We start from the raw sequence: 27338 nt of genomic DNA on the forward strand, positions 1-27338 counted from the left end.
AACGCAGCCAAAAATAAATATTAATTAATTAATTTTTTAAAAAAGACTTCCTAAAGGGACAGGCTCTACGGAGGCACAAAGTAAGAATCTCTGGGTCAGGATTCAGGCCCAAAGGGTAGCGAGTTTCCAGCACCTCCTCCAGGAAGCCTTCCCTGACCTCCCAAGTTCCCACAATGCTGAGCTTCCCAGAAGCACCTCAGCTACTCCTGCCCTAGTTGTTCTGCCTGGTTATGTCTGTCTTCTCCTCTGAACTGTGGGAGGGCAGGGCTGGCTCTGCCATATCTCCACACATCAGCACAGTCTGGCACTAGGTGTATTGGGTAACAAGGTGTGGGATGGACAGACGCAGCTGTGCTCACAGCTACAGGGGCCTCAGTGGAGGAGGCCACAGGAACCAGCACCAAAGGATGGACCAGGCTTGTGCAGACAGAAGGCTTAGAGAGCCCTGCTGGGAGGGGGCTCAGGAAGCCAGGACAGGGACAGTGGGGACAGGCCTGGGTGGGCAGAGGTGGGCTGTGGGCACCTCCTTCTGGGCCCTGAGCAAGCTGGGGGCAAAGATGCATCAGCGAGGCACTCTGTCACTTGTGGCATTTCCTCTTTGGCTGGGGAAGGCCTTCCTCTTGACGCTGGGGTGACACTGGTTTGTAGCTAGTAGAGAGTGTCAGTGGGCTTGGCTCCAGGGCCTGGGTCTTAATATGCCTCAGGGGTCCCCCTGCCTTCCTGTGGGCAGGAAATGTGGCTGAGCTGAAGTCCAGGGAGTCCCGTGGAGATACCACTCAGGTCTGTGCAGGCTTCACCTTTCCTGTGGGAGCCCGATGTGGGTGGGGGAAGGGCCCACACAGCAAGCTGGAGAATGTCTGGGATCAAGGAATCTTTGAGAGTCTGGCACGCTGTCCAGGGAGTCCCTGAGCCACTCTGGCCCCAGGGACTGCTGGGGATGGAGAAGGCTTTGGGCTGGGCACAGACCTTCCTCAGTCTCTGACCTCCCTGTGCTCTGTCCCTCAGAGATTGGCTGATGCTGCAGAGAACTTTCAGAAAGCCCACCGCTGGCAGGACAACATCAAGGTAAGAACTGCAGTGCCCTCCCCAGCCCCTAGGACCTGCCCACCCGCAGCAAGGGTGGATGTGCATGCAGGGGAGGAGGGAGAGGGAGGCTGCCCAGACCCACTGGAAGGGCACCAAGGGCTCTGTGGGGTGGAGCCGGGAACCTTTGCCCAGTGTTCAGCAAACATTTGAGGCTCCCCTTGGTGCTGGGACACAGGGTGCAGATATGAACCTCTCATTCCACTCCCAGCTCCCAGAGGAGCTATAGAGTCCCCCATGAGCAGATAGGCTGCTCTGAAGTGATGCTCCCCAAAGTTGGCGTCCCCTTGGTGGTTAAGGAGGTGCACAGACTCCTTGGACAGCCCCTGGGGCAGAGAGGCCTCTTGACTCCAGGACTTCCCAGACTTTAATACACTGACCTGGAAGAGATGCTGGGGGAAAGGGACCCTATCCCCTTCCCAGACTTCCCCGAGCAGCACCCTGTCTTCCAGAAGGCTGCCAGGCTGGGATCGGGGACCAGGCTGTCACAGCCACTAAATCCTCTCCTTCCGCCAGCAAAGCTCAGAAGGGGCTCAGGCGCGGAGCAAGTGGAGGCGTGAGAAGCTGGGAGCAGGACTCTTTTTGAGGACAGAAGGACCCAGAATGTGGGGGAGGGAAGGAAAGCCTGATTGACCCCCAGCTTCACACCCTGGTGGCTCACATATTCAGGCAGCTTGTGTTTGATTTGGGCAAGACTGGACACACCTGCACCTTTCCTGTCAAAGGATAACAGTAAACCAGAAGAGAGACTGAGGCAGCGTTCCTCCCAGACTCAGGGAACCCCCGATGCCAAGGATGACAGAACCCTCGGGGACCAGACCAGTTGGCAGGGCTCGCTGTGTCCTCCACAGCCACTCAGGCATGTGGGCCACGCCTCCCGGTGGTCTCTGTGCTAAATGCAGGGAGAGGCACCAAGAGCTGCCCCCTGGGACCCAGGGGCCAATAAGGGGGAGGGGGGAGGCCTTGACTTACTCCAGCTCTGAGCCTGGCACCTCTAGGAGGCGGGAGGGATATTATCCCTACTTAACTGATGAGAACCCTGAGGCACAGAGTGGTTAGACCTACCTGAGGTCACGTGTTGGGGGCAGAGTCTCACAGCTGTGCCGTCAGGTGCCAGGGGGTGCATGCCTATGATGCAGGCCCCCTAAACCTGTTCCTTCTCCCCAGTCCCCATCCCCCCAGGCCACCCTGAGCGCACACCATAGCACTCTTCCTTTGCTGCCTGGTGTGTGCTGTGTGCTGCCCTCAGGGAGCTCACATGGGGTTGTGGGTAACAGATGTTTGTTTACAGTGAACACATTAATGAACTAATGACTCCCTGGACCGATCCTCCCTCCCTGGGAGCTGGGGGCTGGGCTTTTTCTCGCTCCCCACTCCAGCACTACAAACCCATCCCTGGGCCACCGTGCCTCCTCAGCCTCTTGATCAGAAATACACACAGCAGCCCCCATTTGCACTCCCTGGCCACTTGGATGTGCCCCCACCTGCAAATAACCTCACCCTGGCGACTCCCTGCAATGCCCAGCCTGAGCCTGCGCTCAAGGCCACAGAATCTGGCTGTCCCTGCCTCTCTCGTCAACCTGCCTCCTCCCTCCCCTCCTCCTGTGCTCCAGCCACACTGAACACCTCACTCCAGGCCCATTCTTTTTTTTTTTTTTTTTTTTTTTTTTTTTTTTTTTTTTTTGCGGTACGCGGGCCTCTCACCGCCGTGGCCCCTCCCACCGCGGAGCACAGGCTCCGGACGCGCAGGCTCAGCGGCCATGGCCCACGGGCCCAGCCGCTCCGCGGCACGCGGGACCCTCCCAGACCGGGGCACGAACCCGTGCCCCCCGCACTGGCAGGCGGACCCCCAACCACTGCGCCACCAGGGAAGCCCTCCAGGCCCATTCTTGATCTCTCCACCCAGAATGCCCTCCGTTCCTCCTTTTTTTTTTTTTTTTTTTTTTACGCGGGCCTCTCTCTGTTGCGGCCCCTCCCATTGCGGAGCACAGGCTCCGGACGCGCAGGCTCAGCGACCATGGCTCACAGGCCCAGCCACTCCGCGGCATGTGGGATCTTCCCGGACCGGGGCACGAACCCGTGTCCCCTGCATCGGCAGGCGGACTCAACCACTGCACCACCGGGGAAGCCCCCGTTCCCCCTTTTGAAGCCCAGCTTGTCTTGCCTCTTCCCAGTGAGGCTGCTCCTGCTCCCCAGCCCATCAGCCCCTCCACCTTCTGGGAATCCAGAACCCTTGGCTCCTGCTCTGTCCCTTCTTTTGTTTCTGACGTATCTGCTTCCTCCCCTCCCCACCCAGGACAGATGCGAAGAGCAAGCACAGGAGAGGGAATGAAGGAATCAGGAAATAAGGGAATGAAAGCCCTCGGCCTGGCTTTCTCTCCCTCCCAGTGTAGGCCCCAAATAGGAAGACAAAGAGGCTGCCTCGGCCCCAAACCTGTTTTTTCTTCCTGACTCTGCAGAAAACCCAAGATTTCCAAGGATCATCCTACTGGACCCCTGACCCCTGATTTTCAGCTACTCCAAGACAGAAACGGCTTATCGTAGGCCAGAGTGGGCACCACGGGGGCCTACTGGGAAGGAAGGCCCAGGCCTCAGGGTGTCCAGGAGATGCTGAGATGGTGCTACTTGAGGACCCACTCCCTGCACACTGGGTCACAGTCCCTGCGGGACCCAGCAAGGGCTCACCCCTCTCTGGGCTTCAGTTTCCCCATTTGGCAAATGACCAGCTATCTGTCAGCTCAGGTGTGATGTGTGAAAGGCTCGGTCCACACATCAGGCCATGTAGGTGCAAGTTGGTGATGGTATGGGTGCATCTCTGGCCACACCAGCCCATAGGCTCTGGGTGCTTCTGTCCTAAGGCAGGAGAGGGCTCTGCTGGCCCCATCCCCCTGGCTTGACCTGAGATGTCCCCAGCTATGGGTGTGACCACAGGGCCAGCTGGGCCCAGCCTTGTTTGTCTGATGCTTGTTGCCCACCCCCACCAGTCCATTAGTCTACCTGTTTGTCTGTCCCACAGGTATCTTGGGCAGGGTAGAGCTGTAGGCGCCCCCTCCTTTCCAGCTGCAAGGCCAGGGCCCTTCTCTTCCCCAGGAGCGCTGAGCTGCCCAGCTGCCGGGCTAAAAGGCATCAGTGCTAATGATGGGCCCATTAGCTGACTTGCCAGCCAGCCCTGCCTGGGCTGCCAGGGAGAGCTGCCAGGGTGCAGACTGTCCATGCCAGGGGGGATATGGGGACTTCAGGCTGCAGAAAGGATGGTGTTTTGTCCCTTGAGGGCATACCACCCACCCTTGAAACTACGTCCTTCCCAACAACGTTCAGGAGGTGACAGATAAGGAGTCATGTTCCTTCCCAGCATTCAGGAGCACACCCAGTGGCAAACTCAGGCCCTTTACACAAGCCAGGCCTTCTTAGGAACACCCTTACCTCCTTCAGAAGGTCAACACCTCCCATTCCAGTTAACTCCCTAGAGCTCCTCTTTCTGGCCACAGCTCTAGGATTAGCCCCCACTGCCCACAGCACCCGCCTTTGGTGCCCCCATCACAGATGGTTCCCTGTGCAGGCTCCCCAGGCCGGTGGCCCAGTGGGCTCATCTGTCTGCCCCATCTGGCTCCTCTTGGCCAGAAGCAGTTGAGCCTGACTCAGTGCTGCCCATCACCTGTCCATGTGCCCAGCCAGGTGCCTTGTGGACAGAGTGACCAGAGCCTCAGTCTGCTTACCTCTGAGGTGGGGAGGATGGCAGTCAGCAGTTCTGGGCACAGAGGAAACCCTTGACCCATGGGCCAGACTGGAATCCACTACATGGTCAGTAGGGTGTGGCCCTGCCTGTGTCAATAGCACACAGTAGGTTTGCATGCAGACCTCTGAGAAACGGGCAGTGGTGTACACACACACACAATCACACAATCACACCATTGACACCAGCCCAGGGACTTGGGGGATCCTGGAGTCTGCAAGGTCAAGAGAGACAAGAGAGTGAGGGAAGAATATCTGGATGTGAAGCCATGCTCCTCTCCCTAGTCCCAGGTCATGACCCCACACTCCTTGCCATGGCAAGGGTAGGGAACCTGTAGCCACAGCCCTGGCCGCAGCCCTTGGACACCACAGCCCTTGTTAGCAAGCAGCACCTCCCATGGCCGCTGTAGACAGGCAGCAGGTGCTTTGGTGCCCATAACACTTAGGGTGGATGAAGATGGCCCGCCTGCCGGACACTGTGCCTGGTGCCAGCACCTCATTGTGCCAGCATTATCTGCTATCTAGACGGCCACCAAGGAGGAGCTGGGCCAGGGCATGGGTCGGGGAGGCAGGAGAGGCCATCGGTTCCAGGGCCTCAGTGCCAGCCCTAGGGCCTGCAGGAGACAAAGCCCTACCCTAGGAGTCTAACGGGAGACGTAGCTCTGTCTGGGAACCTAAAGAGAAGGCTGCGAAGGCTGGGCCAGGCCAAGGAGCCGGCTGGACAGGACAGTTGGCTCCCCGGCCTGAGGTCTACCCCAGCCACAGGGCCTGCCGCCTGCCTCTCTGCCAAGCCGGCGACAGACGGCTCTCTCAGAAAACAGTCCTCTTGGCTGAGCTGAGCTGGCAGTGAGCCAGGGCAGGAAGGCCAAGCGTCCTCACTGGTGCAGCCGGGTAGCTGCCTGGGTCCTGCACAGGGACCTGGTGAGCAAGCAGCAGTCAGGTCTGACCAAGCCACAGCAGCCGCCTTCCATGGCACCAAACGTAGATGCCAACTGCTATTCCCCATGCTCACCCCACTCTCACTTCCTCACCCTGCTGCCCACCTGCCAGCATCCCTCATGCTCTCTCTTGGGCTCAGCTCCAGCTAAGGAGAGTGTGTGTGTCATCTATACAAGGGCCGTGTGGGCCCCCTAGCCCCACTCCTCATGTGTCGTGTATGCACAGAAATCCACTTTTGGGGGGAGGCATGTGTGTGAGTTCAGAGGGGGTGATTCCCCCCACTCCCTGCCCAGTTTGTGCAAAATGGCCCCTAAAATACCACGTAATGGAGGGGGTGTCAGAGGTGTGTACCCTGGACATTAAGGACACACGTTTCACCCCAACCAGAGGGTTTCTTCCACATTCAGACCCCTCCCGGGCCTGTGAAGTTACAAGCTTAAGGGGGCCACTCATGGGTTGGGTTGGCCCGAACCCCTGGAGAGGCCTCACTCCCTGTCCTCCTAGCATCATCATTCTGATTTTACAAGTGGAAAATCAAAACCCTGAGGTAAAGCCTTACTGAGGCTGAAGGGTTTAACAGGCACCCTTGCCTCATCGGTGAGACGGAGGTGACCTCCAGGAGTCCTCATGGGGCCACAGGGACTTGTGAGGCTTCAGCCTCAGTCTTCACTCACTGCTCAGGATCCCAGAGCTCACATGTTCAGGTCAGGATTTGAGGCCAGGACCCTTTGCCAAGTCCCCTGCACATAATCGCTAGGTGGTACCGCCTCCTTGTTGTGTCCCAGAGACAGGGCACTAGTGGTGGACACTGGGGCACCTGCAGCCCAAAGCAGACCAGAGGCCTTTCCAGCGACCCTCCTACCAGACCCTAATGGTCCCATCCTGCCCCGTCCCCAGCTCCACATCATATCAAACATAGCGCCACAGCTGGGTTTACAGTGTATTTTCACACATGTGACCTTGCCCACCACCATCCATAGCTAATGCCACTCTCTACCAAGGAAGGGACATGGGCCCTCTCAAGATGGGAGAGGTAGGGAGGAGTCCTGCCCACGTGTATCCAAGCCCCTGGGGCACCAAGACTGCATACAGATTCCTGAGCCTCACCTGCAGTCTGAAGGGGGGGCTAGAATCCTTCTGTGTGATACATTCCCCCTGTGTCACTGATGCCACCAACATCTCATCCTCCACTGAGTCCATGAAACAGCAGGACAAAGAGACAAAGGGAGCCATTGGAGTACCTGGAGGGGTGGCCCAGTGAATGCCAGGTGTCCCAGGGACAGCCCAGGTCAGGCAGGACCCAGGCATGGTCTGTGAGGAGAGCCCAGAGGAGGGTCACTGTGAAGGTCACTCTGGAGGCCTAGAGCCACTGACCCCTACCCATCACCCATGCCCTTTCCCGCCCTTGCAGAAGGTTTGCCTAAAAAGTTGGTGAGTGAAGCCCCATGTTCTAATCTGCAGTCCTCCCACCGTGCCTGCCTATTTTCATTACAGAGGGAAAGAGCATCAGAGCCGTGTTTATAACCCCCTTTTAGATAACAAATCACATTTTCTTTTCGCCAGCGACTGTGTTGAATTGATATTTCTTCCCCTCGGTTTAATAGGTTTGTGTGTTCAGGAATGCTCTTCATCAACTGAAACTCCTTATTGTGTTTGATGTAATGTCAGCTTTCATTACGTGCTTGGGTCAGAGCTGGGCCCAGGGAAAGGCTGAGCACCCTGGAGCCTGGGCCCCGGCCCTCACCCCCACCCCAGGCCCACCTGAGCTCCAGTCTCTCTGGACGGGTGGTTGGGCAGGTGTGGGAGGGGTTGGAGATGAGTTGAGAAGGCAGAATGGAGCCAGGGTGCAACGCCTTTTTTATCCCTGCCTTAGCTTCCTCATCTGTATAACGGGGTCATAGGGCTGTTGGGAGAACCCTGTACCGCAGTGCGTGTGAGGCCTATCACAGGACTGAAACTTTGGTCTTTCAGTCATCAGGAGGTGTGGTCTTGCCCAGGCATGGCGCCAGGCCTGTAGTCAATGTTCCAGAATGCTTGGACTATACCTATAGGTCCAGCCAGTGGCCTGCACCCCCCAGACCTCTGGTGGGAGAGAACCCATGACTGTTCCCCACAACTAGCCCCGGTACCAACCACCTCAAACCGTGGCCTCAGACCCAGCACCTGGACAGTCACCAAGGCTAAGTCCCTCCCTCCACGAGGAGCCTGAGCTCAGAGAGGGAACAGTGCAGCCCTGCGGTCACACAGCACATGGGGCCCAGCCAGGCCCAGGCAAGGGGTGGCCCACCATGGAGTAAGTGCTGGCTCTGTGCTTGCTGTTTTACAGCCAGACCCTTGGGAGCACACTTGGTCATCACCCCCATTTGCAGACCACAAAGAAACAGGCTCCCAGTGAACAAGGGACTGCCAGGGCCATGCTGCACGTTTTTGCTGTACGAAACAGGGCTGAGGAGCACCAGGGGAGGGTGACTCGGACAGTGGCCCTATCTTGTGTCCTGGCCTTAGGGCCTATCAAGGCGGGGGTGGGGTGGCCCCTCCTGAGCGGGTGGCACCTGATGGCACCAGATTTACCTTCTGGCAGCCGCTGTCAGCCATGCTCAGTTCTGATTAAAGATCATTAAACATGAAATTAGCCCATTTGTGTTACGGGTCCCTGGGGTGGCCGGTGATTATGATGTGCAGATGGCTGAGAACCCAGGCGGCGGGCAGGCGGGCAGGCGGGCGAGGCCAGGACACGCGGTGCTAGCAAAAGCAGGCAAGGGCTGGGAGGCAGGCACGGGGACCGGGCTTTGTTTTCTCCCGCTCCTGTTGTGTAAACCCCCTTGCATTTCACAACAAATCACAGATAATTAATAAGTACATGCTTGTAATGAGCAGGCTTTTTAATAGAAGAAATTGGAAGATGCGGTGTCGAGTCATTATTTCACTCTTTCCCAGACTCGGCTCTATTTTTCCATCTTCCTCAATTCCCCCTTGGTACTGCCTCAGCCAGAGTCTCTGCAGATAGGCTGGCTCTAACCCTACCTCCCAGCAGGGCTGCAGTGCAGAGACCCTGATCCTAGAGTCAGGGAGCCCCGGGGGTACCGACCCGGGGTACCACATCCTCCTGGTGCCTGTGAGAACTCCTGAGGACGGTCTGGCTGGGGTGTGGGTGGGGCATCCAGCCTGACTCATCCAGCCCTCCCTGGATGGCAGCTCTGGATGGGTAAGGAGGCGGTCTCTGCCCCAGAGGAATCTGAGGGGGCAATTCCAGGCCTTAGAGCTGGGGGTCGTGGCCGCACCTCAGGAGACCATGAGTGATGAGGCATCTCTTCCCCACCAGGAGGAAGACATCGTGTACTATGATGCCAAGGCCGACGCTGAGCTGGTAAGTGCCCCCACCCATGCTGGCAGGGATGGGGAGCTGCCAGAGCCACACCCGCCTCTCTGGGACCACATGGCCTCAGCTGTAAAATGAGTGTTAGGATTCAGCACTCTTCAGCATTCTGAGCTTGGCCTTGCAGAGTTGTGGCTGCACAGGTCCCCGCCCTACACCTCCCACAATTCCCTAGAGGCCCTGACCCCTCCAGGGCTGTGTCTCTGTGGCACCAAGGGGCACAGCTTCACTGTACAGTGTGGGGCGGGCCCAGCCCCATCCCTGGGCAGGGTGGTGAGGCTCTTGGACCTCCTCCCCTAGGTCAGTTCAGGTGCCAGCATCGGGCGGACAGAGGAATGCTGAGTGCTGCGAGAGTAGGGGAGAGAGGGAGCAGGTGGGGAGGGCTTCCTGGAGGTAGGCAGGCGGGGCCAGGATGCAGGTGTGTTTCAGGTGAGTGCAGGTACCCTTCCCTGTGGTGAGGGGAAAGTGGCTTCTGTGTGCTGACCACCCCACAGCCTGGCCCCACGATCAGTGTTGGCCCTGGGCTAAGTCAGTCTCGCCCCAGCTGTAGAGGCAGCCCAGTCCCTGTGCCTGTTTTTCAGATGAAGGAGAGGGCTCTGACTCATCAGGGGTCACCACCCCGGAAGTGGTGGTGCTGGGACTGACCGGAGAACCCAGAGCTACACTGCTCTTCTGCCTCACTGACTGGTTCACATCTGCTTGGGTGGCCCTGTGACAGAGAGAGGTCCCCGTCACCAGAGGACTCACATGAAAGTGTGACCATTTGGGGTGTGAGGGGGTCTACAGAGGAGACAAGAGTGTCTGAGGGTGCAGGGCACATGGAACAGACTGTTTTGGTGAACCTGTCAAGGCCCAAATTCATCTGCCTGCTTTTGAGGCAAAAGTAGTTGAACCTGGTTATTTCCTCTGTAAACAGAGATGTCACAACTCAGTCTCTGGGGCCCCACCTGTGCTGGCTGGTGCAGAAGACCCAACAGCTAGACCCCCACTCCTGAGCCTATTGGCCTGGGGGGTTGCCTGGGGCGAGAAGGAGGTATCCAGTGGCACCAAGAGGTAGGCAGGCAGGAAGGGATTCCTGCAGAGGGTCTGTGGTGCCAGGCTGGCCTTGGTGAGCCTTCAGGCGGGCAGGCAGGCAGGGCCGCAGAGAAGGAGGGGTGGGTGGGCTAAAGCAGGTGTGCTTCCCCCTTGGCTGAGCCTCCGTGGCTCCCAGAGAAGTTGCTAAAATTAAAGCTGGAATCTGAAATTCAAATGAAGAACAAACCTTTAATTAGACCCTGAATCTAATTCCTTACCCCCCTCAGCAGCGGGCTGTAATTTTAGCAATCAGTGCATTAAATATAAACCAGGAGACTGCAGTTGCCCACCGTACAAAGCCCCTGGGCGTCGGGGTGACACTGAGGGGTCTCCTTGGCCAGTCTGGTGCCCGGCCCCCTCCCTGGACTCCCTGCTCCCAGCAGCCCCCAACCCTTGGCTCTAAATCACTGGCTCCCTGCCCCCAGCCCCTTGGACATCTGCTGGGGGGCTAGGGACAGCACAGGGAGGGAGATTCACCCCGGGTGGGGCTGGGCCAGGGTCAGTTAGGCCAAAATCCCAGCCCTCCCAGCCCCGGTATAAATATCAGCACGTACACATTCCCCAACTCTCCTGCCTGTTACGTTGTTTTGTTTTTTTAATCTTTGCCAGAGGTACAGTTAAAGATCTTTCTAGACCATTTACTTTTAAATTACCAGCCAGAAGGTGGGGGTAAGGGGGGAAAGAAGGAAGCAAAAAGTTCACCAGCTGATAGCTTATCAGAACAGAATCCAAATGTCACATTAGTTGGGAAAGTTGGAAGATTAAATTTTCCAGCGCCCTTCATCTGCCGCTGACATTTCGGGGGCTTTCTTCTCCCGCACTTGCCCCTCCTCCCAGCAGAATGTGAGTGGCTCACACCTCAGAGGCGGCCAGCTCCCTGCTCTGGCCTCCATGCTCAGCAGCTGCCTGTCCCAGCTTTACCCAGCATCCAGGAGCTTCTGAGGGTCCTCCTAGGGTGTGCCGAGGTGGGCAGAGGGGTGGCACACTGGGTGAGGGGCAATGGCAGGGCAGTAGATGGCTTGGATTTTGCTGTTACAAAATCCAATCTTGAAGAGACGAAAAGAGTGTTTGCTGCAGGCCCTCCAGCCAGCTGCACCCACCATCCAGGCAGTAATTCATTCCCCAGGCCTGAGGGTGCACCCAGAGCACTCCCTGGGTGGGGAGAGCACAGCTGGCTGGGTGGGGAGGCATGATCACCCTTTCCCCAGACAGACAGCCTGGCGGCAGGAACACGAGAGGTGTGCCCAGGACCCATTGAGCAGTGGGGTCAGCCATCACGTGAGATCCACTGGGGAGAGAAAATGAGCTGAGCCTGGTGCTGAAGGTGGTCACAGGGGCGTTGAGGGGCAGTGAGGGAACATGTGGCTGGTTCAGCTGCTTATACTCCCTCCTCCCAGGGCACAAAGACCCCCAGCTCTGCACCTACCTCGCCTGGCTCTCCATCTCTCCTCGCCTCCCCATTTGGCTTTTCTCCATCTTCCCCTTCACTCTCTATCTCCATCTTCCCTTCCCCCTTGCACACCTGCACCCGTGCCTGCTCACCCCCCACCTCGGCTGCAGCATCAACACTATAGTCGCAGACCCACTCCTGCCAGCCTGTGGTGGTGGGCAGGGGCGCACGGCGCATGCCCAGCCTGCCTGGCCGAGAGATGCTGTAATTGGCACCTGTCAGACGGCTGCAACTCATTTTAGAAAGTCAACGGGGGCCTTTATAGTCCTTCTGCTAGCAGGCACCACAGACCCTCCTTCTGGATGTTACCAGGTCTCAGTGCTAGCCCCGACCCGAGCCCAGCTCTCCCACGGACTCCCCGCTCTCCAGCTCAGCCCCTAGAGCCACCCTGCTGCAGGGGGTGGTGCCCCTCCCCCAGACAGGGCTAGGGCCCTCTCATTGGTGCCAAAGGAACTTGGTGCCAAAGGTAGGGCCAAGTTGAGGGGTGTACATTGCAAAGCTCCTGTGACGGGGTGCTGAGGCTGCCCTGTGATTACACAGAGCAAGTCCTTATGAGCAGGGGGTCTGCAGCCCACTCCTCTCTAGCTCCAAGATTTGCCTCCTTCGCTGATAATTGGTTTTCAAGGATGTGAGGAAGGGCTTGGTTTGGTCTTGGCCCTGGAATTTGGGTTTAGCAAATGTGGGGATGGTGGGTGGGGCAGGTGGGTGTCACGGGCCTCCCAGGCAAGGGGTCCATACCCCATGTCTCTCTGTCCCTGTGTCTCTCCATCTCTCTGTCTCTGCAGTAGTCTCTGATTCTGAGATGCCCCTATCTCCTAGATTCTGGCCCCCCTGCCTGCAGTGCTATCCAACCCCACTCCACTATTTCCCGGCCCTGACACTGCCATGGTTGGGGGGTCCCTTTCCACAGGACGACCCTGAGAGTGAGGATGTGGAAAAGGGGTCCAAGGCCAGCACCCTACGGCTGGACTTCGTTGAGGACTCAAACTTCAAGAACAAGGTCAACTATTCATACACGGCTGTGCAGATCCCCACGGACATCTACAAAGGCTGTGAGTGTGCAGAGTGATCGGGAGCAGCCCTCCCCGCCCACCATGGGGCAAGGCCCACTGCCTGGGCACTGCCAGGTCCCAGGTGCCCATCCACCTTCAGCCCCCTACACCCAAGGTCACACATGCTCACCTCTCAGACCCGCCCACACGCAGGCATCAAGCCACTCTCAGGCACAGCCTCACACTAACTCTCAGCAAGACACAAAACACCGAGCCTCTCACCGCTATGCATGCACGGTCTCCTGCCCATGTGTATACACGGGCTCACACAAATGCATGCACACAACTCTTACCCCACGTGCTGGGCCAAGTCCCCACCTGCCCCCAGAGCAGCTCCTCCCTACCCTCTCCCATTCCCTGGCCCCATGCAGGAAGGGTTGAGGACCTACCACATCAGATGGGCACAGGACAGGGAGCAACTTCTCATTCACAGACACCAACCCTGTAACACCTCCCTCCTTCTCCTTGGTGAGCAGGGGGAGGTGGAGATGGAGGTCAGGGGGATTGAGTAGAGGGTGGTTGAGATGCCAAGCTCCAGAGACAGTATAGCTTTGCACAAAGGGGAAACCAGGTCACTACAGCTAGAAGGATTTGAGTCAGACATGAGGATGAACTTCCTGAAGAACTTGGGAGGTGTAGGGAGAAGAGGCCAAGAGTCAAACACTGAATGGGGAACTCTAGCTGCAGGATTTAAGGCCCCGGAGTCTCTTGGTTCTGACACAATGCTATGGGCACCTACAGGGTAGCCTCAGAATCCAAGAGGCCCACTGGGTGGAGGTTCTTGAAGCAAAGGTCCCAGAACTTCTGCGTGGTCTTCAGAAAGCAGGGAATCCTCCAGGGTTCTCAGGGAGGCCCCTCCACCTTTAGGGTCAGCCAGGCCTTCTGGGCAGCCTCAAGCAGGAGTGAGGGTGGATGCCCCCCACACCCTCCAAAGGGCCACCCACAGGCCACCTGCCCGAGCCAGTCGAGGGGCACTATCACAGGCAGGCACGCTAATTAAAACAGGAGCCACACCGCCCTCCCCAGTCACCCCTCGCTACCCACACAAATTACATTTTATATGTTTTTTATTTACTGTGTCACTTTTAATTAAATCTGTAATCGCCTGCCTGAGGGGGCATGGTCCCCATTTCCAAGCTCGGTGTGATCTGAGGGTGTGGGCACGTGAGTGTGTGTGTGTGGTCACAGGGCTGAGCAGCACGCCCTTTCCAGGTGGGGGGCTGTAGTGTGTGCACAAGTGTGTCTCACAGTGTATGCGTGAGCGTGCATGTGGTCATGGCTACCTGCAGGGACAGCCCAGCCAGGTCTCCTCTCGGCCCTTGACCTGAGTCAGGGACACCCCTCTACCAGCAGCAGCTAGAGGGGCTCCCAGAATGGTCTGTCTGCTCTAAGCCTCTCATGTGCAGATGGGGAAACTGAGGTCCAGTGAGGGGTGGGACCTGCCAGGCAGACTCTCCCAGGGCAGACAGTACTGTGTGAAACGTTTGAGAGCCTGACTTTATTTTTTCCTTAAAGAGAAAAATAGAAATTGTACAACTCACTAAGTTTCTAAATTAGGAACAGGACCATAACATACTGTTCAATAGGCACAGCCAATGCTAGAAATGTGTTTTGTTTTCACATTATGGTCAGTTAAGGGAAGCTGCAGGGCCAGAGAGAAGGGAGTGAGAGTAGAGGGGGAGGACTAGGCAGCAGACAAGACAGCAGAGGCCCCCCAGTCTGGAGAGAGAGAGCAGAGGGAAGAATGCCCCAGAATATATTGTCACCCCCTAGGCTGTGGGCCGTGCCTGGAGCATTTGTATCTTTAAATCACAGCTCTGGGAATTCCCTGGCGGTCCAGTGGTTAGGGCTCTGCGCTTCCACCGCAGCGGGCACGGGTTCGATCCCTGGTCGGGGAATTAAGCTCCTGCATGCCAGGCGGCACAGCCAAAAAATAAAATAAAGTAAAAAATAAATCACAGCTCTTCATCTGTTCTAAGGGTTTCTTCTCTGAAAAGAAGAGCAGAGCCTTTGGAAGACATGCTCTGGTTCCCGTTTGGGGAATGGATCTTCGGGGAGAGGTGATGGTGTCAGGGGTCCACCTGGAAAGAAAGGAGGTGGGAGAAGTTGGAGGAAAAAGTAGCCCCCAAGGGAGGGGGTGCAATACAGAGGCCTGGCAGTAGCAGGTATCCAACTCCTGCTGTTTTTTCTGAGTGTCCCACACGCGGAGACAGGTGCACTGCACATGTGAGAACATGTGCCACACACACACATTGGGCAGATTTAGGGCTGTCCTGAGTTGGGGGTGCTGCATACTGCTTAAGCCATCCCAAGTCTCTGCCCGGGTTGAGGATGGATGGAGTCCATCCATCTGAGAGAAGCCTTGCTCTGTGTGTGGGGGGCTAGGTCTGGCCAGGGCGTCACACCTGTGCAGCCACAGAGGTTGAGGGAGGGGGAGGGTGGGGTAACTTGTGGTGGGGGGTTGTGAAAGCAGGACCCATTGGTGTTCTCCTGTAAGGGCAGAGTGGTGTGTAGGTATGAGCATGTGTGACCCTGTGCCTATGGCAGCAGTGAGGCTGCTGGGCAGGTAGGTTTGAGGGTGAGGGGATGACACATCTGGCTGGAAACACAGAGGTTAGATGTAGGTACACCTGTTGTATACCTGCATGCAGTATACAAATGCAGGCTGTGTGTGTGTGTGTGTGTGTGTGTGTGTGTGGAAGTGCACGTGCCAGTGTTGCAGCAGGATCATGGCACAGCCCGCGTCCCTCCGAGAGCCCCCGCCCCCACCCCTGCCTGCTCCTGGCCCCAGTTGATTAATCATGGAGCTGAGTGGCTTCCAGCTTATCAGGTACCTTAATAGCTGAATAATTCCAGCACCATCATTGAGCCCTTAATTGCTTTCTTGTGGCTGCAGCCGGGAGTGCATGCTGAGTGGGTGAGCTCCCAGGGGACCAGCCGCAAGCTCCAGGCAGCAGGCTGGATGGGCATCCCAGCTCATAGCTCCCTTCCACCTGGGTGGCCCCTCTGCAGGGGCCACAGGCCACAGCTGCCCTGCCTGATCATGGGGAGCCTGGCCGAAGGGTAGGCTGAGCTGTTTCTTGGGATGAGAACAAGGATGTCTTCCTGGAGGAGCTGGTGCAGCCCCAGCTGAGCCCTGGGAAGTGAGGGAGACCTGGGTAGGCAGAGAGCAGGTGAGGCTTTCTAAGTGAGAGGCACATGCATGGGTGTCGCTGTGATGAGCTTCAGCGGGGGAACAGCCGAAGCGCTTCCCACCCCAGCCCCCTGCTTCCCCCCTAGCCACCGTCATCCTCAATGAGCTCAACTGGACGGAGGCCCTGGAGAATGTGTTCATCGAGAACCGAAGGCAGGACCCCACACTCCTGTGGCAGGTCTTCGGCAGTGCCACGGGAGTCACTCGCTACTATCCAGGTGAGTGCTAGCCCATCTCCCCAGTCCACTCAGCACCCCACCCTCCTCCATCTCCCGGCCCCCTCATCCTGGGGTGCGTGGGGCGGGACAGTCACCTTGCTGGTTGTGGGGTGGCCTGGCCACTGCTGCAAGGCCTGCTACCAGCCCCAGGCCCTTCCCTGCCTGTCCCCAGTCACCTCCTCTCCTCCCACAGCCACCCCATGGCGAGCCCCCAAGAAAATCGACCTGTATGATGTCCGAAGGAGACCCTGGTGAGCAAGCAAGGAGGGGCTGGGCAGGGACACCCCCTCAGCTCTCCCGCCTGCTCCCCTCCCTCCCGATAACCAGGCCTCCAAGCAGGGCGCAGCCAGCTCTATCCAATTTTCATTTCACACATCGTTGCCACTGGAAAATGGATCCCATCACCCAGGCAGGCCTCCCAGCTGCCTCTGCCCCCCGTCCACTGCCTGGCACTCCACCCCCTCGGGACTGAGGGATTGGGCTAGTGGGGGTTCCCGAGGGTGGATGTATCCTCTGTGGGTTTGGCCAGCCCCTGCTGTACCCATCTGAGCCCTAGACACCCCTACCCTCTGCTCTGCCTCTCCTGCAGTACTCCCTGGGCTCCTCCTCTGCCACCTGTTCAATCCCATATGCAGCTATGACTCTGCCCTTGGCGCCTCAGCCCGGGCCAGGGGAAATGACAAGCCACTGAGGCCATGGAACAGGCCTCCTAGCCTCTCTGGATCACCTGCTCACCCCTCCTTGGGGTTGTTCACGCGTTGGGGGACCAGGTCACTCATGCCATGGGCAAGGACTGTCTGCTTTATTAAATGTGGTATCCTCAGTGCCTAGAACCCTGTTTGACCCATGCCGTGGATGCTCAATAGAAACATGTTGAATCAGTATGTGGGTGAAGGAAGGAAGAACCCACAGGGTCTCAGTGAGGCTGGCCCTAACTGAGGCTTCTCCTGGGCAGGTATATCCAGGGGGCCTCGTCGCCCAAGGACATGGTCATCATCGTGGATGTGTGAGTGAGCGATGCTGGCGGGTGGGGTGGGAGCGGGGCTAGGGACTAGAATCTGCTGCTGGGGAACATCATGGGGGAACGGCAGGAGAACACCTGAGGCCGACCAGGTGCCTCCGTGACCCACCCCCCAGGAGTGGCAGCGTGAGCGGGTTGACCCTGAAGCTGATGAAGACATCTGTCTGTGAGATGCTGGACACACTCTCCGATGATGACTATGTGAACGTGGCCTCGGTGAGTGCCAAGGGCGGTAGGCGGGCACTCCCTCCTGCCCCATGCAACCCCTGCCTGCCCGGGCCAGCCTGAGGCCACTCACCACCCTCACTGTCCCTGCAGTTCAACGAAAAGGCACAGCCTGTGTCATGCTTCACACACCTGGTTCAGGCCAACGTGCGTAACAAGAAGGTGTTCAAGGAGGCTGTGCAGGGCATGGTGGCCAAGGGCACCACAGGCTACAAGGCCGGCTTTGAGTATGCCTTCGATCAGCTGCAGAATGTGAGCCCCCTGGGTGGGCGAGTGGGTGGCCAGGGACAGGCAAGGGCCCAGGCTTGGTGACACCCCAGGGAAATCAAGATAGATGGCCTTGTTAGCACCCAACAGGCAGGTTGGGCAGATAGCACTGTCTGCTGTGGGGTAGGGGAGCCAGAGGGCCAGGCCCATTCTGGGGAAGGAGACCCACCCGGGGACCGGGGAGGGGCTGAAAGCTGCCTGACCCCACACCTACTCCTGCCCAGTCCAACATCACTCGTGCCAACTGCAATAAGATGATCATGATGTTCACGGACGGCGGTGAGGACCGCGTACAGGACGTCTTTGAGAAGTACAATTGGCCCAACCGGACGGTGAGGCTCAGCCCAGGTGGGGGCTGCCCTGACCTGGCCCGGTACAGGGGAGGGCTGCCCTCTGGCGGCCACGGCAGTAACCTCAAGCCCCAAACAGGTGCGCGTGTTCACTTTCTCCGTGGGGCAGCACAACTACGACGTCACACCCCTGCAGTGGATGGCCTGCACCAACAAAGGTACCTTGTCCGGGTGTCACTGCCACAGGGCCTGCCTGCCGTGTCCTGCCAATCCATTGGGCTGGTTGTCCACATGTCCTTCATATGTCCAGCTTTCCAGCTGCTTGTTCATCCAGTCTCTGTATATGTGACTGGTCATCTCTCTATGTGGCTAACTTGTCCATCTGACTCAGCATCTTTCCGCCTATCTGACTGTCCATTGTTCATCTGTCCCTAGCTTGTCTGCTCCTGCATCTGTTTTCTGGTCAATCTGACTCTCCATGCAATTGGGCCTGGCCTCCAGGTGGACTCTGAATGTCACTGCCATCCTAGAATGAGGGACTTCAGGCCTCAGGCTCCTCCTTTCATCCCAGTTCTGCTTCCTTACACCCCTACACTCACAGCCCCTTCCATGTCATTGGTCCCATTCACAGGGTAATGGCAGGGAGCACTAAAGGGGACATGAGTTCAGAGGAAATGACACCAAAAAGAGAGGGAACCTGAGAGACCAGTCAGTGCTGCAGACACACCCCAGGGTACAGGGCCTCCTGTGCCATGGATCCCAAGCAGCACCCAGGCCCACCTCTGCCTCCCCTTCCCTCACAGGTTACTATTTTGAGATCCCTTCCATCGGTGCCATTCGCATCAACACGCAGGTGAGACTGTGGGGGCGCCCCTCCTCCCAGCCCCTTGTCTTTGCTTCGCGGGGTCGTGGGAACCATGGGCTGCTGTGTGATGAGAGCGCCCCCTGGTGGCTAATTGACACATGGGGAGGCAGGACAGGAAGATACAGTGGGAGGGGCAGACTCATGACCCCCCACCCCTGCCCCCACCACCTCCCCAGGAATATCTAGATGTATTGGGCAGGCCCATGGTGCTGGCGGGCAAGGAGGCCAAGCAGGTTCAATGGACCAACGTGTACGAGGACGCACTGGTAAGGCCTCGGGGCAAGGAAGGGGTGGGGCCGGTGACCTTCCCCCCAGGATGTGCCCACAGGGTCAGGTCCCATGAGGGCCCCCTTATGGTGGTAAACCAAACAGAGGAGAAAGAGAGGTGGCCTGTCCCCACACCCCTGCTCTGAACACTCAGGGTGGGGGCATGGCTGGCCACAGGAGTCTGACCCATCCTCCTCCTCTCCCTTCAGGGGCTGGGGTTGGTGGTGACAGGGACCCTCCCTGTTTTCAACCTGACGCAGGATGGCCCTGGGGAAAAGAAGGTGAGGTTCCCCACTGGGGAAGGGCTAGTCATGCCTGGGGAGAGCTGGGCATGCCCAAAACAGGTCTGGGATGGAGCGGGGATAGGCAGGCCTCTAAACTGGACAGGGGCAGCAGCTTGAGAGCAGCTTGAGGTCATGGGCATGGGCAGTTGGGCACGGTGGCTCCCCCCATGGAATTGAGCCTGTTGCAGAACCCCTGCCTCTGCTCCCAGAACCAGCTGATCCTGGGCGTGATGGGCATTGACGTGGCTCTGAATGACATCAAGAGGCTGACTCCCAACTACACGGTGAGTGTCTACCTGCCCATCTCCCTGTTCTGCCTCTCCTGTGGACACGAGCCAGGCTCAGCAGAGGCTGATGGGGATTCCCACACCTCTGTGGAGTTCTCCGAGTTCAGGTGGTCAGGGAAGGCTTCCAGAGGAGGTGATCTTGGGCCTAGAACTGGGATCAGCAAACTTCTGTAAAGGGCCAGATTATAAATATTTTAGTCTCTGCTAGCCTAAATACTCATACTCATACTCAATTCTGCTGCATTGAGAAAACAGCCAGAGACAAAACATAAATAAATGGGCATGGCTATGTTCCAATACAATTTTGTTTGTAGATACTAAAATTTGGATTCCAAATAATTTTCACAAGTCATGAAATAGAAATCCCTCTTTTTCAATCATTTAAAAATGTAAAAACCATTCTTAGCTCACAGCAGTACAGTAACCGGCAGCAGGCCAGATGTGGTCCATGGGCCCTAGTTTGTCGACCCCTGGTCTGTCACATAGGCAGGAGTGTCCTGGGTAGAAAGGAGGTGAAGGCGTACCTTGGAGGCAAAGGGAACTCTCTGGGCAAAGGCCTGAAGGTGAAAAACAGAATCATAAGCCAGGGAAGGGGCCAGATCAGTGTGGCTGACCCAGGGCCTATGGCAAAGGGAGCTTGGGACTTGGTTATGAAAAGGTTGGGAGATGTGTGTCAGCATGCTTAAACCTGAGCCACATGAAGGCCCCTTGTCTTTGACCTCCATGTGCAGTGAGAAAACTGCCTCAGAGAGGTAAGGGGTGAGTCCAGAGTCCTGCTTTTCTTTCCCTTACACTTGGAAGGGACACCCCAGGTAGTCCAAGGGTACACTTGTCCCCCTGCACTCTACCAAGATGGGGACCAGGAAGAGGCCGTAGTGGGGAGGGGAGGGGAGGGCAACAGCAGCCTTGTGGGGCCAGTGGAGGTGGAGAGGTTCCGCTGACTAATAGCGCCATGAGAACCCAGGGGAGGGGCTGAGAAGGCCAAATCACATTAAGGTCCCACAGAGCTGGCCAGCATGGGCCAGGGCTAGTGCATGAGGGGCACCAGCCTGCTGGGCTTGGCTTGAGAGGTAGGTTTGGGGCCGAGTGGCATGTGGGGGTCCCTCACCCAGGAAGGCAGATGGCACCCCCCAGCAGCGTGGAAGGCAGGATGAGGAAGAGCTCTGGAGCCCAGGAAATCCCTGCCCAACCCTCCAGGCCCTAAGCCCCCCTATCTATACCCCCAGCTTGGAGCCAACGGCTACGTGTTTGCCATTGACCTGAATGGCTACGTGTTGCTGCACCCCAACCTCAAGCCCCAGGTGAGCCAGGTGAGTGGCCTGCAGATGGGGGGTAAACCCTGTGAGAGAAGGAGTCCTGACTTCCTGCCCTGCCTCCCCTAGACCACCAACTTCCGGGAGCCTGTGACCCTGGACTTCCTGGATGCAGAGCTGGAGGATGAGAACAAGGAGGAGGTAAGGAGAAGAAGAGGAGGAGGGATGGGGGCGGGCATCCAGAGCAGAGAAGGGTAGGGGCCCCACCCTTCACGTCTCTGACCCTTCCAGATCCGTCGGAGCATGATCGATGGCAACAAGGGCCACCAACAGATCAGAACACTGGTCAAGTCCTTGGATGAGGTGAGAAAGTGGCAGAAGGGGGACAGAAGGTCAGGGTGGACACCCTCCTACCCCCCACTCCACCTCTGCCTGCTACCCCAAGCACCTGACCCAGCCTCTTCTCCCAGAGGTACATAGACGAGGTGATACGGAACTACACCTGGGTGCCTATAAGGAGCACCAACTACAGGTGAGTGGGGCCAGGCTGGGCAGGCAGGGAGGGGCAGGGCAGCCCCAGAGCCCTGCTGCCCCTCCCTCCCCCACCCCCGTGTGCCAGTTCTCAGCGGCTGTGACCACAATCCCAGTGGGGCCCCAGCAGCCAGGGCTGCTTACTTCTCACTCCTGGGTGCTCAGTCCCAAGGGTCCCTCGCTGGCCCTTCATGAACAAGCAGCATCTCCTGGGAGCGCACAGTGGAGACATGACAGTGCATCTGATGCCTCCCCATTCCCCGCCACCCTCTCTACATCCCCCCCACCTTGGATTGTATCCCTGGATGTGTGCATGCAGGATGTCATCCTCAGCACGTTCACCGGCCTGCTCTCAGCAGTTGTCACAGCCTCAGAGAGTGTACTGACTGTCTTCTGCGTGCCCCAAGAGCTGGTCTCCTTCACACTGCAGCACCAGCCCATGACTGCCCCTCACTGTGTTAGTGCCAGCCCTGCTTTTAGCTGGCTCTCACATGGCCTGAGTCTCCGGGGACTATGGACCCCGCTCTCATGGCAACACCCCCACCCCCATCCCCACAGCCTAGCTCACTGACAGTATTCTGCGCCCGTGAGTCTGCTGCTGGCCAGCTGGAGGAGACTGGCTGGGCAGGTGGTGTGCTGGGGGAGGCCGCTGGGGCGAGGGGTGGGATGGGGATTTGCTTTGGGGCTGGGAGTTCTGAGGCCTCCAGGAGAGTTCGGGAAGTGGAGGGCCCAGGCCCCTAGGCCCCGAATCTCTCACAGCTAACCAGGGAGAGGTGTCCCTGGTGGTCGGGGGAGGGGATGCCACAGCCTGGGTCTCTCTACCCAGCTCCAAAGCCGTGGGGAGGAGGGTGCCAATGGGGCCCGCCTCTCTCCAGCAGTGACCTGTGCTCCTCCCATCCCCTCCTCCCCAGCCTAGGGCTAGTGCTCCCGCCCTACAGCACCTTCTACCTCCAAGCCAACCTCAGTGACCAGATCCTGCAGGTCAAGTGTAAGTGGCCCGGCCCCTGCCTGCGCCCTGCACCCCCGCCTCTGCCCCGCACCCTGGCTGGCCCCAGGCAGCATAGCCAGCCGCTTGTGGCCAGGTGGCCCCTCCTGCCCAATCTGCCCACCCCCCAGGCGCCGGCAGGCTGGGGCACCAGCCATCGGAAAGTCTGTGGAACTCTGCATGCTCGCCTTTTCTCAGATTTGGTTCCAGACCATTCTCTCATGGTTTCCATTGAGGTTCTGTTTTTGGTTTCTCCTCCTCCGTGTCTTCCCTCCTTAGCCTGCCTCCCCCACACACGCCTGGGGGCTGAGTTCTTGGAAGACACCCCCTCCTCTCATCCCTCCTGCCCCCTGCTCCCCGCGCAGCACTCTCCCGCTGCGGCACCAGCCCCGGGTCTCTCCCCACCCTGCCCCCTTTTCTGTCCCCCCTCGCTCATCCTCCCTTATTTTCCTCACCTCCTCTCTCACCCTCTGCCTCCATCGCCTTCCTGCCCCCTTACTCTCTCCCTTTGCCCCTCCTCCTTCCCTCCCGCTCCCTCTCCCCCTCCTCCCTCCTCCTTTCCCCTCCCTGCACCTGCACCTTCTCTATCTCCCTCCCTCTTCCTCTGCTCACTCCCTCCATTTCTCTCTCCCACATCCCCTCCCTCCCACTCCCCATTCAGTCCCTCTCCCTCTCTTCTCCTCTCACACTCTCCTCTCTCCATCTTCTCTCCTACCCCTTCCCCTCCTTTGCTCCCTTCCTCCCACCTTCATCCCTGCCTCCCCCACCCTCCCTGTCTCCTGCCCTTCATCCTTCCTTCCCTCCCTCTCCCGCTCCTCTGCCTGTGGCTCATCCCTGCATGTCCTGCTCACCCTGGGCCTCCCCCAGAGGCCTCTGGAGCCCGTGGCCCCGCCTGCCCACCGCCCGAGGTCACTGGGAGGGAGGCTGGGGCTCCGGCCCCACCGGGCGCCCCCCACCTGCCTGGCTGACTGGGGCTCATCTCCTTTGAGTTTTCTCGCTCTCTCTTTCTCTCTCATGTCGTTTTTTGCAAGAAGTTTCCTTTCGGTATGATGATGAGACACAATATTTTCATTCAAACAGCCATTGAATAAAATATTGTTTGTGCCCCTCCCCTTCCCCTCCCCCTTTTCGTTTGTTTTTGTGTTTGTGTTGTTTTTGTTTTCCTCGCTTTCTCTCTTGGTGGACTGTCCCAGTGCCAATCAGCAAACTGAAGGGCAAGTATATTCAGAACCAGTGCACCCTCCTCTCCCCACCCCACCCCCTGCCCTCACGCCCCTGCTTGCCCCCCTCCCTGCCCAGGACCAGCCAAACCCCTGCTCTCCAGGGCTCCCCCCCAGCATCCCCTGGGCTCCTCTAGTTCTTGCCTTTCCTCTGATCCCTAAACCTCTATTAGAGCCAGCAGCCCTTTCCCCTGGCCCTGCCTGCAGGGTGGTCTCCGGCGTGTTCTAAGAGCTCAGGCCCTCTCCTCGTCCTCCTCGCTCCCTCTGGGCAGGCCTCTGCCCCCCACCCCACCTTCTCTGTCCCTCCAAGACAACTCAACAGTGGGGACAGGGCTAGATGCCTCTCTACCACCTCCCACCCACTAGGGCAAGGGGCCTGAGATGTAGGGGGTAGATCAGTCCTCAAAGGGGCTTATGTGAGGCTTCCTCGGGGATATTCTCCCTCCTCAGATCTCTCCAGTTTCTCTCCAGAAGCTGGCAGCGCTCCCAAGGGGAAACAGAAGGCTTTGGAAGCCCCACACCCTGACCCTGGGGCCCAGGGGCAGGATAGGGCAGTAGCCAGGCCACCAGGAGAGCAAGGCAGACCCAACGCTGGCCTAGGTGCTGAAACCCCTGTCCCCTGCCACCCTTGCTACTCCTGGTGACTTTGTTAAGGCTCACTGGCCCAGCCCTGCCCTGGGGTGCTGGCTGCTCCTGGGAAGAGTGGTCAGGTATGGAAGGTGTTCCCCTGGGAAATAAAGGCAGACTCAGGGCCCCTGGGCCTGGCTGGGAACAGAAGGGGATCTTTCTGGACCCCAAGGGCCAGCAAAGGAGCTTAGAGGGAATCAGGCTGGGAGTGAAGAAAAAGATTCTGGCACTCAGAGGTACTTAAGCCAGAGACTTCGGGAAAAGGTAGGCAGTGAACTCACAGGTCCTGGCAAAGAACAAGAGGAGTGAAAGAGGACAGCACACAAGGGTCTCTGCCGCTGGTGCACAGAGAGGCCCCCCCCATGGAACACCGTGGCAGATGGGCCATGGAGAGCCATGCGGAGATGTCCTGTCCTCAGTCCACATGGGGAAGTAGGGCCTCCCTAAGAAGCCCTAGTGGCCCTGTCCAGCCTAGTCCAGCAAAGGGGATCCAGCTGCCCCCACTGGCCTGGGTGGAGGTGGAGGACGTGCCCTACTCCCACTCGCTTGAGTTGTCTTGTCTCCCCCTCCTACATCCTTCCCAGTGACCCCAGAAATGCAGGGCCCTGATAACAATGACAACCATAGCATAGTCTCCCTTCCTGCTCCCCCCACCTCTTTTTCTTTCTCCTCTTCCTCCTCTCCCCACCCCAACCCTTCCCTGTCGGCTTGTGTCCAAACCCCGCCTCACAGTCCTATCAGAAAGCAACAGTCCAACCAGTGACTGCCCAGCTCCTCCAGGCACCCAAAGTCCCCCTCCCCAGAATCTTGCAGTGCACTGTGGGCGTATTTTGGAACAGGGAAGACCCCTCTTCTGCAAAAATAAAGCACTGGGACTTCCCTGGCGGTCCAGTGGTTAAGATGCCAGGCTTCCAATGAAGGGGGGCGTGGGTTCGAACCCTGGTCAGGGAACTAAGATCCCACATGCTGCGTGGCAAAAAAAAAAAAAAAAAAAAAAAAGAGGTTGGAATCTGGGTGAAAGGATAGGGAGGTGCATTGCCCAGAGTGCGAGAACAGAGGGACACCTCCCAGACTCAGACCAGCAAGGTGGCCAGCCCAGCTGGGCAGGGAGAGGCCCCAGAGGAGCCCTAGTAGCCACATCCCCAGATTCACTCACAGACCCACACAGGGACCTTTGCACACATGCTTACACACTCATGCATACACACACGTGCTCTCATGCACATACACGCTCATACATATGTGCTCACTCTCACACACGTACAGGCCCAGTCGGTGGATCCCTCAACAGCACCCCATGCCTTCTCTGGAGCCCCCAGCTTCTCCCTTGCTGCTCTGAGTCCAGACAGGTCCTCAGAAGGATAGACCAGACCCAGGCCTTCTAGATAGACCAGAATCTGCCCTCGTGCCCCCGGCCCAAGAGGGTGTTCATGTTTGAGCAGCGCTTCTGTGCCCTCCCAGCTCCCAGACTCTCCTCTCACAGTGTGGGAACATTCAAGGATCTCCCCTCACCCAGCCTCCGACCCCAGGGAAGACCACTGAACCCCCACAATGCACTGCAGCCCACCCCCAGCTGCCCACACTGTCTCTGGTTGGACTGTCTATGCCCATGAGGAACCCCCTCGGTTTGGCCATGTTGATGCCTGACACAGAATAAAAGCAAGACCTACCAAAATGCAAACAGCTACAGCAAAGAGAGATAAAAATCCGCAGCCAAAAGCCAGTTCCATTCCTCAGAGTCTCTTTGGAGGAAGGAAGCTCAGCATGCGGTTTTTTCCATTATGGATGTGATAAGAGCGAGACTGGTGCCTCCCCCAGACCATGCATATATATAGCAGTGTGTGTATATATATGTGTGTGTGTATGTCCGTGTATATGTGCTATACAGCCGTATGGAAGCATATACAGCCACGCCAAGGGACTCACTGCCGACAGAGGACCAGGCCTGGGCAACATATTGGCTATAACTGCCCTCCTCCTGCGATGCTGTAGTCTCCACAGGCCCTCCCCGCCCGCCCCTTCTCTCTGGCTCGAACTTGAACGTGGAAGTGGCGGGTTTCCTCTTTGCTGGTGTCTCCCTCCCTCAAGCCACCCTCTTCCCTGTCCCTCCAGCCCCGTCAGCTCTGAACCCCTGGCCTCCCGCCTCCCCAGCCCCCGCCGGATAACCCCCCGTTTCTGTTGCAGATTTTGAGTTCCTGCTCCCCAGCAGCTTTGAGTCTGAAGGACATGTTTTCATTGCTCCCAGGTAGCTTGCGTGTGGCCTTGCTGAGGTTTCCTCCCCTAACCCAACCACCCTGGGCCCACCTCCTGCACTGCTGCCTGGAGCTGTGTGTCTGTGTCCTGTGCAGTGTCACCCTGCCATGCACAGCCCTGTACGTGTGGCCGTGTGCATACCTGGGCCATGCAGCTGCACCAGGCACCAGTGCCCATAGCTTCAGCTCCCACCAGGCCTCGGACGGGAGGGCTCTGGACTCTCTGCTGACCTTCCCTGCCCTCCCAGGCCACCAGGAAGGAGCCCTTTCTGCCCTGCGCCGGCTGTCCGCAGCACGCCCCTCACTGGGCAGCTGCTGCTCTGGTTTGTGGCGCCCTCCCCGCCCCACCCCCACCCCGCACCCATCCTTGTCCTGTGTCAGTCAGTGTTTGTGTGGGTGTGGGGACCGAGCCAGCCAGAGCCCCTGTCGGCGGTGCCCCATCTAGGTGTGGTGGCTCACTGAGGACTGGGGAGAGGTACAGGGATGAGGGGATGGGAGCTATGAAGAGCTCTCTAGAAAGTAAGGGATCAGGGCCCAGCACAGGCCTGGGCCTGGACCATCCCTGGCGTGCACCCTCGTGTGCACACCATCTGTCTGTTGGCCCACATCTGAGGAGGCCAGCAGGCCCTCAGGTGGTGAAGCCCTCCCCTGTGGCCTGGGCTTTGCATGAGGGCAGGTGGGTGCAACTGACAGAGATCCATGGGCACTCAGGTACCACACGGGGGCTCTGGACACTCCTAACCTCCATGTGTGTGCACGTGCGTGCATGCACCCACAAAGTTCGCTGTGACTCTCTGTAGATGTGTGTTTGTATTTGTGAGTCATCGTGTACATTTGTAAGAGTCCA

General features: G+C 58.2%; 1 protein-coding gene across 3 annotated transcripts in view; it reads left to right on the forward strand.

Moving 5' to 3' along the window:
• The window catches only part of CACNA2D2 (calcium voltage-gated channel auxiliary subunit alpha2delta 2), a gene marked incomplete at both ends in the record, with an annotated part of 136477 nt that overhangs the window by 104163 nt on the left and 4976 nt on the right, over nt 1-27338 (forward strand). For 2 of the 3 annotated variants that reach the window (XM_079713134.1, XM_079713135.1), the window contains 20 exons: nt 1006-1065; nt 9077-9121; nt 12565-12706; nt 15986-16117; nt 16311-16368; nt 17073-17123; nt 17255-17354; nt 17457-17615; nt 17855-17962; nt 18060-18138; nt 18724-18773; nt 18962-19051; nt 19262-19333; nt 19546-19620; nt 20850-20924; nt 21006-21077; nt 21168-21239; nt 21347-21408; nt 22319-22395; nt 26424-26484. In XM_079713134.1, the coding sequence (XP_079569260.1) occupies nt 1006-1065; nt 9077-9121; nt 12565-12706; nt 15986-16117; nt 16311-16368; nt 17073-17123; nt 17255-17354; nt 17457-17615; nt 17855-17962; nt 18060-18138; nt 18724-18773; nt 18962-19051; nt 19262-19333; nt 19546-19620; nt 20850-20924; nt 21006-21077; nt 21168-21239; nt 21347-21408; nt 22319-22395; nt 26424-26484 (1640 nt within the window). Of the gene's footprint in view, nt 1-1005; nt 1066-9076; nt 9122-12564; nt 12707-15985; nt 16118-16310; nt 16369-17072; nt 17124-17254; nt 17355-17456; nt 17616-17854; nt 17963-18059; nt 18139-18723; nt 18774-18961; nt 19052-19261; nt 19334-19545; nt 19621-20849; nt 20925-21005; nt 21078-21167; nt 21240-21346; nt 21409-22318; nt 22396-26405; nt 26485-27338 lie in introns of all 3 variants that reach the window. The other variant, XM_079713133.1, reaches the window with a different exon arrangement.

Source organism: Hyperoodon ampullatus, assembly GCF_949752795.1.
Source record: "Hyperoodon ampullatus genome assembly, chromosome: 10".
NCBI lineage: Eukaryota > Metazoa > Chordata > Mammalia > Artiodactyla > Ziphiidae > Hyperoodon > Hyperoodon ampullatus.